We start from the raw sequence: 15,607 nt of genomic DNA, 5'->3' as shown, positions 1-15,607 counted from the left end.
CAGAAATGAACCACCTGCTCTCCACCTTTTAGTGAAGTGTAAAGTATCACCACTTCCAAGCTCTGAAGGGTCTTTCAACAGAACTTTCACAAGATCATCAACTAAAAATGAGCTGTCATTGAGGAAATCATCTACCCTCAATAAGGAATAGGAACATTACTTTGTCATAAACCTTGACAGGTGTGTCACTCCAGGCCAAACTATAATGACCCATTCAGAGCAATCAAAGAGCAAAGTGGCAGCGATATTAACCGACTCTGAGGTTGCGCAAAGCCATAGAAACCCATATTCCAAGAAATTCATGTGAAATATCCGTTGTAAAAAAAAATAATTCCCATGTTTGGAGATGGGACAGCTCCTTAAAATAGTTGGTTTGGGTTAGGCAGGACCTGCATAATTTGGATGCCACTTTCCCTGACTATGGCTTGCAAGAATGTGCTGGATCTACCAGCATGTCCAAAGGCCTTTGACTGATTCTAAGCATGGCTAACTTCCCCTATGCACCATATTGTGAATCAAACAATAGTGACAGCCCTTCAAATACTTAAAGACAGCAATCATGGTCTCCCTCAACCTCCTCTTCTCCAGACTAAACATTCCCAACTCCCTCAGCCTTTCCTCGTAGGGCTTGGTCTCCAGGCCCCTGATCATCCTCGTTGCTCTCCTCTGCACCCGCTCGATTCTGTCCACATCCTTTTTGAAGTGAGGCCTCCAGAACTTCACACAATACTCCAGGTGTGGCCTGACCAATGCAGTGCACAGCAGAACTATGACATCTTGCGATTTGGATATGCTTCTGTTGATGTACCCCAAGATCGCATTAGCTTTTTTTGTCACTGCATCACACTGGATGCTCATATTTAACTTACGGTCCACCCGTACCCCAAGATCTTGTTCAGACTTGGCAACCCTCCCCGGGAGCATAGGTGGGGCTGGCCTGACCTCCTTCCTGGATCTGCTCGCAAGAGCCAGAGAGATCCCCTCACAGGGCTGCCCAGCTTGGGGGAGCTTCTCTTCCCACCCACCGACTGCTCTTTGGCTCTTTGGCCTTCCAGGCAAGCCAATCTGGCTCCAGCCTCGGTCTTTCTCCAGCTCTCCCGCAAGCAAAGCCAGAACTACTGCCATTGCAGTAGGGTTGCCAACCTTCAGGTGGCAGGAGATCTCCTGCTGTTACAACTGACCTTCAGCCAATAGTGATCAGTTCACCTGCAGAAAATGGCTGCTTTGGCAATTGGACATTGCAGTCCCTCCCCTCCCTAAAGCCCTGCCCTCCTTAGGCTCCACTCCAAATCCCAGTTTGTTTCTGGGCACTGTTTAGAATGCTGGTGTTGACTTTTGAAGCCCTAAATGAAACAAAGTTATCTTCAGAAGGATCTTCCTGTCTTAGGGTTGCCAACTCCAAGTTGGGAAATTTCTAGAGATTTGAGGATGAAGCCTGGCGACGATGGGGTTTGGTGAGGGGAGGGACCTTAGCTGTGTATGATGCCAAAGAGTTCACCCTCCAAAGCAGCCATTTTCTCCACAGGAATTGATCTAATTCATCTGGAGATCAGTTGTCATTCCAGGAGATTGCCAGGACATACCTGGAGGTTGGCTACCCTATTTCATCTCCATCTGGGAGTCTTTCTGAATATTGGCTCCTGAAGAGCCTGCATGGAGCTGGACCTTCCAGAAGTCCAGTCAAGGGACAGGAGTCTTCTGCAAGGGTTGACTGTCGAGGAGAGGTGAAGGATGAAACTGATGCTGGCAAATAGGTACAAAGCCCAAAGAATCCTGGGAACTTTAGCAGGTAAGGTTACCAACTTTCAGGCGAGGCCTGGAGATCTTCTGGAATTACAGATTGGTTCTGCTGGAGAAGATGGCTGTTCGGAGGGTGGATTCTATTGCATTATATCTTACGGAGGGCCCTTCCCTCCCCAGTCCCAACTCCCAGATCTCCACAGTTGATATCCCTAAACATAAATAAACAATTAGCATTTGTTCATATTTACCAAATGAGTCCCAAGGAGGAATTTTTGAAAAGAATATGTCTTTGTCACAATTAAAATGTTGGTCAGAGACTCTTGAATGTTCTTTCCATGGCTTGCTTCCACTAAATTGTCTCATTAACTTTTTCATCCCCCCCCCCTTTCCAGGTTAGCCTGTGCAACAATTTTAATAAAACGTGATCTTGAGCAAACAGCAAAGAATCCTTCGAAACTAGCAGCACAAAAACCTTTATTGTTTCGCTTTATCCCTTTCACACGTTTGGGGGTCTAGACACAAATAATAATGTTCTTATAAGCACAAGCCTCTGAGTCACAGGAGGCAGGATTGCTCTAGATGGCTTGGGAAGAGAACCTGCAGAAAGCGCTCAAGTGTACCTGATTTAAAACTTCATGTGCTGGTGCTACTCCATCTAGGGTTGCCAACCTCCAGGTAGTGCAATGCAACAAAAATAAACCAGCACTAGACTAAACCTCTCAACATGTATTGTATATCTTCAATTACAATTTGCAAACACTTACAACATACAACCTATAAATAGGTAGTAGCTGGAGATCTCCTGCTATTACAACTGATCTCCAGCTGATAGAGATCAGTTCACCTGGAGAAAACGGCTGCTTTGGCGATTGGACTCTATGGCATTGAAGTCCTTCCCCTCTCCAAATCCCGCCCTCCTCAGGCTCTGCCCCAAAAGTCTCCAGGAATATCCCAACCCGGAGCTGGCAACCCTAACTCTATCTGATGGTCAGTTCTCACAATGTAGGGATGTGAGCAACAGGGTCCCTCAGGGATCTGTATTGTGTATGTGTAAAGTGTTGTCAAGTCGCAGCTCATTTATGGCGACCCCAACAAGAGGCTTTCCAGGCTGGTCAATCTCAATAAATATCAGCCCCTTCTGCTCACACTCATGTTGAGGGTTGCCAGCCTCCAGGTATTAGCTGGAGATCTCCTGCTATTACGACTGATCACCAGCCGACAGAGATCAGTTCACCTGGAGAAAATGGCCGCTTTGGCAATTGGACTCTATGGCATTGAAGTCCCTCCTCTCCCCAAACCCCGCCCTCCCCAGGCTCCACCCCAAAAACCTCCTGCTGGTGGCAAAGAGGGAACTGGCAACCCTATTAGAAAGCCCCTCATGGAAAATAAGTCAGTGAGTGATACAATATGGCACAATGTATAATCATATGTGAGTCAATATGGCCGATTATAAAAGGACACAGATCTGACCTCACTGGACTTCATGACTCCAAACAGCGGGTAGAGGAAAGCGGGAACAAGGGCTGCCGCCCCAAGGGGCACCGCTTCTGAAACCCAGTATATCGCTGTCACTATCAGCACATAGGCACATGAGGCCTCCTGAAGGAAGAAAGAAAGGGTTAAATGTCACCCAAGCATTCTGGGCTGCAGCAATATTTCCAGATCTGCTCTAAATCAGACCCAGTTATCGAAGCTTAGGTAAATTAATTAATTGTTGGACCAATAATGGACTTTTAATTGACTGATATTGCTGTCCTGCATATGTTGTGTGTGTGTTAAGTGCTGTCAAGTTGCTTCCGACTCATGGAGACCCTATGAATCAATGTCCTTCAAAATGCCCTATCTGCATATACTTTTTATCTATTTCATTAAAATAATTGTTGTTATTAAAGCTTCTTTGAAAGGTCATTATTCAAGAGGCATGAGGCATATTTAAAGCAAAAACTAATGAAATACATGTTTTCTCACATTAGAGGCATTATTGAGGAATTGCTTAAATTATTTTATCGTTTCTCCGTTCTGTCAGTTCTGTCCTTGGTATTCTAACAGGTTTTAACAGATTCTAACAGGTTTTCTAACAGATTTTAGGGAGAGATCACCATCGACAAAAGGATAAGAAGAATCAGAAATCCATTCTTCATAATTACTTTTGATAACCTCCTTTGTTATCTGGGTGATATCCTGACATTTAGGTACTTTATGGCTCAATCCTAGACAAAGTTACATCCTCCTTAGTTCATTAAATTCAGTGGGTACAGAAAGGCATAACTCTGCTAAGAACTGCACTGGTAAGTGAGTCAAAGGTGAATAGATAACGTCCAATCAAATTAATTTCAAACAAACACGCATATTTTTCAAATTATGATTTTAAAAAGATATGTGGTTTTCATAACGTGTGGAATTCAACAATACTAAAGTGGTTCTTATGAACTATTTTGACAAGGCTTAAAATCACAACAATATTACCCTTGTGACAGGTATCTTTTTGATTTTTTTTTTAAAAAAACTTTACACATCCAAGTGAAAACAATGCATTTTGACACAATTCATTTTTTTTATGGAGACAGCTTCTGCATCCATATTTCATGGTTAAAAGTTTCTTGAAATCAGTGAGGAAAACCTTTGTATTTACCACATGGCAGGTTTAGAGTTGAGAAGAAGAAGAAGAAGGAGTTGGGTTTTATATGCCGACGTTCTCTACCTTTTTAAAGGAGAATCAAACTGCCTTACAATCACCTTCCCTTCCCATCTGCACAACAGACACCCTGTGAGGTAGGTGGGGCTGATAGAGCTCTAAGAGAGCTGTGACTAGTCCAAGGTCACCCAGCTGGCTTCGTGTGCAGGAGTGGGGAAACCATCCCAGTTCACCAGATTAGCATCCGCCGCTCATGTGGAGGAGTGGGGAATCAAACCCAGTTCTCCAGACTGGAGTCCACTGCTCCAAACTACCGCACTGAACCACTACACCATGCTGGCTCCACACTGCAGTTTTGCTTACTGGTGCATCCCCGTCTCTTTTCTGAAGGACCTCTAAGATGAAGCTGAACAAAAGAGATGCTATCAGACCACAAGTGTCTATTTTATTTATTTATTTAAAACACTTTCTAGCCTCCTTTCTTCCTTACGGAGCTCAAGGCGGTTTACAACATAGATAAAATACACAGAATAAAATGCATTAAAAACATAAAAACCAAGATTTAAAACCACAATTTAGGACTGGTTTAATCAAATGTAGTCCTAAATAAAACCGTCTCCAGCTGCCTTCTAAAGATCAGAAGGGAGGGGGGCAGGTGCACCTCCCTGGGGGGGGGTTGCTCTATAATTGTGGGCTGCCACTGAAAAGGCCCTCTCTCCCATACCCACTGAACACACTTCTTTGATTGATTGGGCAGTAAGGAGGGCCTCTCCCTGTGATCGTAATTCCTGGGCAGGAGCATATTTTAGCTGTTTATTTTGTTTACGTTATTTATAGTCCTCCTTTCTCACTAGGACTCAAGGCAGATTAAGAGTGAGCCAACACAATCAACCGGATGGGACATTCAATAAACAGTGCAAAAGGATTAGGATTGTAGAAATCTGGAACCAACCAGAAATCTAAGAACAAAACGGAAGCCAAACGTTAAGTGTTTTTGTTAATATAATTTTTATTGAATTTTTAACAAACCATACAATATACAAAAGGGAAAAAAAGAAAAAAGAAAAGAAAATACAGTACTATCAAAAAAAGAAAAAAAAAGAAAAAGAAACGTGTAGAAGGGTATTTGTACAACATCAATATTCAATACAGTCATCAATTTAAGTAATCAAAAATACCCTTTCTCCCCCACCCACCGAAAAAACAAGTGACCCGTCACCAGACTTCCGAAGAAGTGTCTGGTAGTTTTATTAATCAATTGTCTGAAGTTTAATTTTGCTTAAAAAATTATTTTCTATAACTCACTAAATAACATCCTAAAATCCATTTTTGCCATCTTATCCCAATATGAGGTGGCCTCAGACCTTAATCTGGCCATCCTCATATATAACCATAATTTCTCTCTCCAGTCTATAATTGAAGGTTTATTTGTTTGTTTCCAAACTTTAGCTATCACAATTCTTGCAGCAGCAAAACTGTATTGGCAAATAATCCTATCCCGGTCATAAATATTATTTGGTAGGATTCCCAGTAAACAAAATGATGGTTTCCTTTTCACTTTACCATTGATCAAATTATTTGTTTCTTTCACTATTTTTTTCCAAATTTTTTTACACGTCCACCAGACATGCATATAAATTCCTCTTTCTTTCCCACATTTCCAACATATTCCTTTATCCTGACTATTCATTTTAGATAGCATAATTGGGGTTATATGCCATCTATAAAACATTTTATACAAATTTTCTCTAATTTCATTAGTTATTGTAAATTTAAATTCCCTCTTCCATAAATTTTCCCATTTGTCCAAATCTATATTAAATCCTAAATCCTGCATCCATTTAATCATGACTGGCTTAATTCTTTCTTGCTCTAGATTAATTGTAATCAATAGTTATAATAAGATTCTCTCTGGCTTAATATTTTGTCCACATTCTCTTTACTGAATGGTCTTTTATGAAATTGCCAGAGAGCAAAAAATCTTAGGTCAGTATCGCGGTGTTTAGCTTGGATGAAATGTGGGACGATCGTTGCCTCCAAAACAGAATTCCGTACGCGCGACTTGTGTTCTCCGATCCTAGTTTTCCTTATTTTATAACTTTGTTCAATACTATGATCCCGAATAGATTGAACTCGGCATGCGATTATTCAGCCTTTTTGTAATTGGGTTTGTTACTCTAATTGTATTCAGGAATCATAGATCAGCGTTTCTATAAATGTCACACCCTTCCTCTCCCTTGTATCCCATCATGAATTGAGTAACATACTCATGTAGTTACCTGGATATATGCTTAAGACATGGAAGGTTGTCAGTAAGTAATTATGTTATATTATGTTTTGCATGTTATACTGTGCACTAGCATAATTTCCCCCCCCCAATGATATAAGTTTTAATAATAATGAATTTAATTGATCAGAATAGAAGCATCGTGGGTTAGCCATAAAGCACCAACTCTTCAAAAAATCTTCAGTAAAGGGATTTGAAAAAAAGAATAAAAGAAGAACAGAAGATTAATTATTATTTATTTATTATTAATTATTATTTATGGATTTATTAACTGATGAAAAGTTATATGAAACAGGACATTTACCGGAAGCCTGTCTGTGAATGGTCCTAACACTATTTTGTTTAAATGTCTTTGTGAAGGAACAAAAGACTAATACAGTATTACATTTATACTGATATCATTGGTTTGTTTTGTGTAATTATAGCCATAGTGATTGCTTATCGTTGAATAACCTCCAGGAGGTGGCTGGAGATCTTCTGGGATTACAACTGATCTCCAGGCAATGGAGATCAGTACACCTGGAGAAAATGGCTGCTTTGGAAGGTGGACTCTATACCCCATTGAAGTCCCTCCCCAAACCCCACCATCCTCAGGCTCCACCCTTAAAATCTCCAGGTATTTCCCAACCTAGAGCTTGCAGCTTTAAAAGCATAGCTACCCCTGTGGTATTATTTATAAAGAGAATGGCCTGTATCCTACCACTCCCCTCATTAAAACTTGAAACCTCTTCCAATCTAAGGATCCTTCGTCCAACTTAAGTGGCTCTTTCTTCAATGGAAAGATCACTGTTGGAGGAAGGTCCTTTAGGCTAGATGAACTTCCTTCATTCAAAGGCAGAATACTGCTCACTATTATAAGCAAAAGACAGATCTGTGCCTTAGGGAGCAATTCTAAGTAGGTCTATTCAGAAGTAAGTCTCATCCTCATTGGATCTTAATGACAGGAAAGTGTTCTTAGGACTGTAGCTTTAAAGAGTTCGTCTAAATCCAGCCTGGCGACAAGAGGAGGGATAGGGTTGCCATCCTCCAGGTGGGGCCTGGAGATCGCCAAGAATTACAACTCACCTCCAGAATTCAACAGTCAGTTCTTCTGGAGAAAATGGCTTCTTTGTAGGGTGGACTCTACTGCATTATACCCCGCTGAGGTCCCCCCCACAAATCCCAAGCCTCCACCCCAAAGTATCCAGGAATTTTTCAATCCATGGGGTAACAAGGAGATAATGTTATTTGAAAAGACACCCCATACCAAGTCAGAGATGCAGAAGAACCACCATATCTGCCCCCAGCATTTTGAAGTGGTCCCAAACCACTTTGTTCTCATGATATTAAAAGGCAAAGGGGATTTTCCCTGTTCAGCTTTTTTTTAGAAATATTAAAAGGCCATAAGTGAGATTGTCTAACAAGACAATAATCTTCCGCAATATTTGAGTTTCTTACATAAATAATTGCTCTGCATTTTATTTCCCCAACACACAAAGCGTGAAGTAGAAATTATCCATTGCAGGCTTTTATTACTTTGGAGCTCTTGGACTCGTTCTTGGAGTATATGATCTGGATACTTTGACTGGATATTTATTTTGGATGGGAGTCATCCAAGCGCGTGGTCTCGCTGGGGTGCCAGCTGCAGTCTCCGATGCCTGTTTTCCAAACAGCAGCCACCCTGCTGCTTTGAATCACAAGCAAATTCTTGAAAGCAGGACGAGTATGTAAAGCAGTTGGCTATGTGGGGATGCAGGGTGGGGATGGGGTACAATTCAGAGTACAAACACTAATGCCTTTTCAATTAAAGAAAGACTTGAGTTTAAGGGACAAAAACTGTGAAGGATGGCCACTTTCTGAAACTTTTTGCTAAGTTTTCAACTCGGGTTGCTGATCCCCAGGTGGAGGCCAGGAGTTCTCCTGGAATTACAATCAATCTCCATAATACAGAGAATAGTTCCCTGGAGAAAATGGCAGCATTGGAAGGTAGACTCTATGGTATGCCATAGATTCTAGGTGAAATCTCTCCCCAAATTTCTCCCTTCACAGATCACTAGAAATTTCCCAGGCTGGAGTTAGCAACCTTACTGTTCGCAGCCCTGATTGGTTGCCGCTTTGCTGTTATTCTCCCCCCCACCCCAATTGGGTCTCTTTCATTCTATTAAAAATGACTTCATCAAATCTGATGATTGGCTCAGTGATGACATCACCATTGTTAGGAAGAAGAAGAACTCTTTAAAAGCACCAGCCAACCTGGGCAGTGAACAGGTAAAAAAATAATAATAACAACTATGAGAAAAGTTTTTGAGAACATTTCACATCTGCTGAAAGACCACTTTCCAAGTTGGAAATGTTTGCCCCTGAATATTCGGCACTAAATGCCTCATTATTCCTCTTTTAACGGATTGCTTTCTCCTGTCAGGACAGAGTGGTCCCAGCAGGAGGGGCTAATAAAGTACAAAAAAGCATCAGAATAAAGTTGGATATAAGGAGCTAATGGGGATGGGTCAGAGAATACAGCCAGTAAAGAAGAAAAAGACATTCAAGCAACATGGGACCAAAAAAATAGTTTGAAGAAGTGGAGTTTAAGGTGAGATTTAAGGGAGATTTAATGTATAGATTTTTCATATGCCAAGAAAAATAAGCCAGTCCAAAAGCTGAAGCAGATGTCTGCCTGGCATGCAATATAATTTTTATAGTCTAATAGCCAAGTCGTCCCACTCTTTGGATACTTAAATGTGGTGAGTGGAACTGTGAATGGGCAAAACTGATCTTTCTACAAACCTGAAAAGGGCTCCAAATTTGCAGGAAAATGTGAAATCTGAAAATAATAATAATAATTGGGGGTTTAAAAAACCCAAAAATCATAAAATGAGCGCCTGTAGCTTTAAGCAACATATTCCCTAATTGGCCACTGCTAGGCAACCACATATTCTAGGCTTGGTTCTGTCAATAAAAGGCAGGGGGATATGGCAGGGCCCTTTCCAGACCTCTTTTAGTCTTTGGGGGAGGATGTATTGGGGCCAGGCCTGGATAGGAATGCCAACTCCAGGCTGGAAAATTCCTGGAGATTTTGTAGTAGAATCTGTGCAGGGCAGGGTTTGGAGAGGGGAGAGGCCTCAGCTGTATATAGTGCCATAGAGTCTATCATCCAAAGCAGTCATTTTCCCCCGAGGGAAAGATCTGTGTCGTCTGGAGATCAGTTGTAATTCTGGGAGATCTGGTCTCACCTGGACGCTGGCAAACCTAAGCCTGGCAGCAATCTCTGCGTAACTTGATACCACCCAACTTGCATGACTCAACTAGGCCTGGCTGCTTGCTAGTGTTCAACAGCAGGCACACTATGAAAGCCAGTGTGATGTAGTGGTTATAGCTTCAGAATAGGGTCTGGGAGAGCCAGGTTCGAATTCCCATCTTACTGTGGAAGCTTACTGGGTGATTTTGGACCAGTCACATACTTTCAGTTTAACCTACCTCACAGGGATGTTGTGAGGATACAAAGGAGGAGAGGAGACTGTGGAGAAAGGTGGGGTGAAAATGAATGGCAAATAATAAATATAGCTGAAGGTGAGAAGTAGATAAAAGGAAGATTGGTGAATGGCTGAGAAGAAAAGAATGAGACAGGGAAAGGAGAGAGGATATTGGGGTTGCCAAGGGGAGGGAAAGAGGAAATAGAGTAGGGAGGAGGTAGAGGGGAAAGTGAGGTGCCACTCCACAATTCCTTCCCTACCATGCAAGTGAGCCTGGCCAAGTGTCTGGCATCACAAAACTGGGCCATCATTTTCTTAGGTAGAGGCTCTCGAGGTGGGGGGAAGAAAGCTTAAGACAGAGGGGCAGATAGAGGTGGGTGGGAAGGAACTAGGGTTACCAACTCCAGATTAGGAAATACCTGGAGATTATGGGGGAGTGGAGCCTGGGGAGGGTGGGCTTTGAGGAGGGGAGGGATCTCAGAAGGGTATAATGCCATAGACTTTACCCTCTAAAGCAGTTATTTCCTCCAGGGGAACTAGTGTTGTCAACCACCAGGTGGGGGATGGAGATCACCCCGAATTGCAGCTGTTCTCCAGATGACAGAGATCAGCTTCTTTGGAGAAAATGGCTGCTTTGGAGGGTGGACTGTATGGGGCTATGCCCTGGTGAGGTTGCGTTCCTCCTCAAACCTCACCTCACAATGTTCCATCCCCAAATCTCCAGGAATTTCCCAACCTGGAGCTGGCAACCCTAAGGAGAGAAGGAAGCAGGAAAAGGGGAGAGTCTATGGGGGCTTTCAGGAAAGGGAAAGACGAAGTAGTGGTGGAGGGGAAAGTGAGGTGCCCCCCATAAGTTCTTGAAGGTTCATTTTCATGCAAGCAGGCTTGGCCCAATGGCAGCTACCCAACAAATGGGCCATAATTTTCCTAGGTAGAGACAGACTGCTAAGGAAGGAGAGCGAAAAATAAAGACGGAGGGGCAGATACATGTAGGTTGGCGGTTGGGCAGGAGGGGGAGAAGGTGGCATGAAAAAGGAAGTAGTGGGGGAAATGAGATGCCTCCCACAAGTCTTTGTGGGTTCCCACTTGTTCGCTATAATTGCTGTATTAGTCTCAAGTAAATGTTAGCTGCTATGGGGCTATTTAATGATCAGGTAACTGGGCTGTTGGATAACTAGGCTACATAATGACCAAGTGCTTAAAAAACCAGCTTGTCTGGAGTGCTAATCTTTGTCGATTCCATTTAATTTGTTGTTATGGGAGCCAAGGCTGGGAGAGAGCAGAGGGCTTTCTCCTCAGTTATGCAATGGCTCAGTGACTGCTGGCCTTCCCATTCTTTTATACAAAACCCAAAGGGATCAGCTAGATTAGTGATTCTTAATTGTTGACTGACGTTTCTCCATGGGGGTGGGGATGGGAGCCTGGCATTTCAGTTGCTATTTGAGAGAAATGGCGGTGGCACAAGCCACTCCTTCTGGAGACAAAAACCATCGGGGGGGGGGGGCGTCTGGCTAGGGTTGCCAACCTCCAGGTGGTGACTGGAGATCTCCTGCTATTACAACTGATCTCCAGGCGACAGAGAACAGTTCACCTGGAGAAAATGGCCACTTTGGAAGGTGGACTCTATGGCATTATACCCCATTGAAGTCCCCCCCTCCCCAAAAACCCCCCTCCTCAGGCTCCACCCTCAATATCTCCAGGTATTTCCCAATCCAGAGTTGGCAACCCTACGTCTGGCCCAAGATGTTTGGAAGTGTTTTTCTGGCGTGGAGGTTATTTTCCTCACAATCATTATTGGACCATTGAAGAGCATAAGATGGAGCAAGAGGACTGAGGAGAGGACATTCCTCAGGTGCCGTCAGCTTTTGTCAGTTCTTTAGTTTATAAAATTTATTTATTCTATCTCAAGTTTCTCTTGTCATGGGCTGCTTTCAAGGCCTGTTCTCAGGCTGAAAGACAGAATGTAAATACTTCAAATAAGCATAATAGCGCTTCACTTTCAGGGTCAAGTGAAACCAAGAAGGAGCTCAGAGCGGAATGAATAGTTATCCTTCCCTCTATTTTATCCTCAAAGTTGCCAACCTCCAGGTGGTAGCTGGAGATCTCTTGCTTCTACAACTGATCTCCAGCCGATAGAGATCAGATCACCGGGAGAAAAATGGCCGCTTTGGCAATTGGGCTCTATAGCATTGAAGTCCCTCCCCTCTCCAAACCCCACCCTCCTCAGGCTCCGCCCCCAAAATCTCCATGTATTTCCCAACTCGGAGCTGGCAACCCTAAGCTGACAGTAGGGTTGCCATCTCTGAGTTGGGAAATACCTGAAGATTTTGGGGATGGAGCTTGAAGAGGGTGGAGTTTGGGGAGGGAAGGACTCCAGTGGGTTATCATGCCATCGAGTCCACCTTCCAAAGCATCCATTTTCTCCAGGTGAACTGATCTCTGTTACCTGAGCGCAGGTCTGTCCAGTCCTAGCCTGGCACACTAACCACTCTCCCCACTGGGCCCCTTCCCTCAAAATTGGAGGATTTTGCCACCTGGCCCGGAGAAAAAAGAAACGTGCTGTCCTTTTAATGGAAGCTTAATACAATGTTATTTTCCAGGTGATATTATTTACCTCCATGCCGTGAAAAACTTCAGCGGCTCGTTTCGACATATTATGCCTCCAGTAACCATACAGAATTTTTTTCTGCAGGTTTGTTGGCAACCTTACAGACCAGTGTGTTAGTACACATACACACAGATAGTGCCTCTATTGTTGCTGGTTTAGTGCTTTAGCATTGCTAGGAAACAGTATCCCTGAGGAGAAAAAGGTTCTGTGTGCCGTTTATGTCCTCCTGAACGCTATGTTCTTTTGGCCAAGAATGGCCCTTTTGAGGCAATTTAAGTCATTTGACTGGGCTGAACCAGAAAGGGCGTAGATACATTGTTTAATACTTATCTGTAGCATAGTTTTGTTGATTGTTCTACTGTAAGGTTCAATTCAAACCAATTTTCTTCAGGGACTGAAACCCTGACAAATGCATAGCAAACTCATCGATCTGTGCCTGGACTCTGTTATCCTGAATGAAAATACCTTTTATGCTTCTATCACCTTTTTAATGCCACCCTTCTTCAAAGGAGTGGCAAGCTGCAGCCCTAAGCACACTTTCCTGGAAGTAAACCCCACTGAATAACATGGGATTGACTACTGAGTAGAGCTGCTTAGGTAGGGTTGCCAACCTCCAGGTGGTGGCTGGAGATCTCCCACTATTACAACTGATCTCCAGCTGATAGAGATCAGTTCCCCTGGATAAAATGGCCGCTTTGGCAATTGGACTCTATGGCATTGAAGTCCCTCCCCTCCCCAAACCCCGCCCTCCCCACCCCAAAAACCTCCTGCTGGTGGCAAAGAGGGACCTGGCAACCCTATGCTTAGGATTGCTCCCCAGCATACATATACCAGCACAGCCCTGCTGGATCAGATTCAGAATCCATCTAGGTCATCCTCTTATTTTACACAGTGGCCTTGGAGGGCCAAACAGCTTAAAGGCCAAGGTCATCTGCAGATGTCCAGTGCAGTCCTAAGCACAGTTACACTCTTCTCAGTCCATTGAAGTCAGAGGTTGGCTGCCTCTGAATGTGGAGGTTCCCTTTAGTCACCCTGGTTAGTAGCCACTGAAGGACCTGTTTTTCATCAGCCTAATGTAATCCCCTTTTAAAGTGCTCTGGGCTAGTGACCATCGCTGCACCCTCTGGCATTGACTTCTACAATTTAATCACTTGTTGAGCAATGTACTATTTTCTTTCGTCCATTCTGAATGTATTGCCCATCAACTATTATCAGGTGCCTTGAGTTCGAGTATTTTTTGTTGGGGGTGGGGTGGGGTAGTGACCACCAACACTATGTTGTATAGCATTTGGTGTAACACTCTTCAGTGTGAGCTTTATCATTTACTCTTGTTACCTTAGCTACCTAAATGATGTGAGATTTGTGTGTGTGCGTGTGGGTTAATTAGTACATTAGATCCCCAGGCCCATCTATCCTAGTGCAGGTAACTTGAACTATAGCTGGGCTGTAGAGAACCAGGGTGCTGTAGCAATTAGTGTTGGCGCAGAGTGGTAAGCTGCAGTACTGCAGTCAAAAGCTCTGCTCACAACCTGAGTTTGATCCCAATGGAAGTGGGTTTCAGGTAGCCGGCTCAAGGTTGATTCAGCCTTCCATCCTTCCAAGGTCAGTAAAATGGGGTAAAATGTAGATGACTGGGGAAGGCAATGGCAAACCACCCCATATAGTCTGCCTAGTAAACGTTGGGATGTGATGTCACCCCATGGGTCAGGAATGACCTGGTGCTTGCACAGGGGACTACCTTTTTTTTTTTTTTAAGTCTGAGGAGGCCAAGGCTCACATGAAATTTACTGGCTGATGTTGGGTCAGTCATTCTCTCTCAGCCTAACCGAGTTTCCGTCTAGACATTAGGAAGAATTTTCTAACAGTTAGAGCGGTTCCTCAGTGGAACAGGCTTCCTCGGGAGGTGGTAAGCGCTCCTTCCCTGGAGGTTTTTAAGAAGAGGTTAGATGGCCATCTGTCAGCAATGCTGATTCTGTGACCTTAGGCAGATGATGAGAGGGAGGGCATCTTGGCCATCTTCTGGTCACTAGGGGTGTGTGTGGGGGGGGAGGTACTTGTGAATTTCCTGCATTGTGCAGGGAGTTGGACTTGATGACCCTGGTGGTCCCTTCCAACTCTATGATTCTATGATTCTATTCTATGATTCTATGATTCTAACTGACCTTATGGGGTACAGCCACATATGCCACCCAGAACACCCTGGAGAAAGGACGGGATTAAAAATGACATGAATTAATAGATGTTTAACAGAGAAGCAATAGTAGGGTTTGGCTTCAAATTAACAGTCTTTGTTTAAGTGACTGACCAGAATGACACCTGGCTTGATCGGAATGGTCCCTCTTCAAACAACTATTTTACTCCCAGTTGGTATTGGGCACAAAATATTTCATTTATAGTTCAGCCCTGCCTGAGATAATGCCCCATGAATGGTGTCATGGCAGCATCTAGGGTCCAACAGAAGCATCTACCTCTACTCCTCCAAGGACAGCCTTAGCTACAGGAGATCTGGGTCAGCACTGGAAGCCCCCACCTCCTTGCATCAAGCTGCCCCAGCTGCTGCCCCAAAGCCCCCAGCTGCTGTCCCCCATGCTGCCTAAGTCTCAAGCAGGGGACAGAGGGTGATCACCATAAGGTGATAGGGCCCTGACTACCACAGGGTTCCCAACCTGAAGGTACTAGCTGGGGTTGTTGCCATCTGGATTACAGTCATCAATGAATCTATAGATCGACCACTGCTTCATTTCTTACGAAAACTCCTAAATGCCCCTCGATGTGTTGCTGGCGTTACTCTTCGTTCCGAGTTTGGCCAAATGTCACTTGAAGCTAGGGCGTGGTTGGCCGCCTTTAAACTCCACCTTAAACTGTGCTTTAGCACTGAGGGGTTC

The 15,607-nt window shown here is 43.8% G+C and overlaps 1 protein-coding gene across 1 annotated transcript in view; it reads right to left on the bottom strand.

The window, feature by feature from the left end:
- The window catches only part of SLC13A4 (solute carrier family 13 member 4), a 44,954-nt gene extending 32,220 nt beyond the window's left edge, over window positions 1-12,734 (bottom strand). Inside the window, exons 1-3 of the mRNA XM_056846581.1 lie at window positions 12,729-12,734; window positions 10,288-10,370; window positions 3,214-3,349 (exon numbers count right to left, since the gene is read on the bottom strand). Coding sequence (XP_056702559.1) covers window positions 3,214-3,349; window positions 10,288-10,370; window positions 12,729-12,734 — 225 coding nt within the window. The remainder of the gene's footprint in view (window positions 1-3,213; window positions 3,350-10,287; window positions 10,371-12,728) is intronic.
- Window positions 12,735-15,607: the final 2,873 nt, after the last annotated feature.

Source organism: Euleptes europaea, chromosome 3 (genome assembly GCF_029931775.1).
Source record: "Euleptes europaea isolate rEulEur1 chromosome 3, rEulEur1.hap1, whole genome shotgun sequence".
NCBI lineage: Eukaryota > Metazoa > Chordata > Lepidosauria > Squamata > Sphaerodactylidae > Euleptes > Euleptes europaea.
This window is presented reverse-complemented; position numbering and strand designations above follow the sequence as displayed.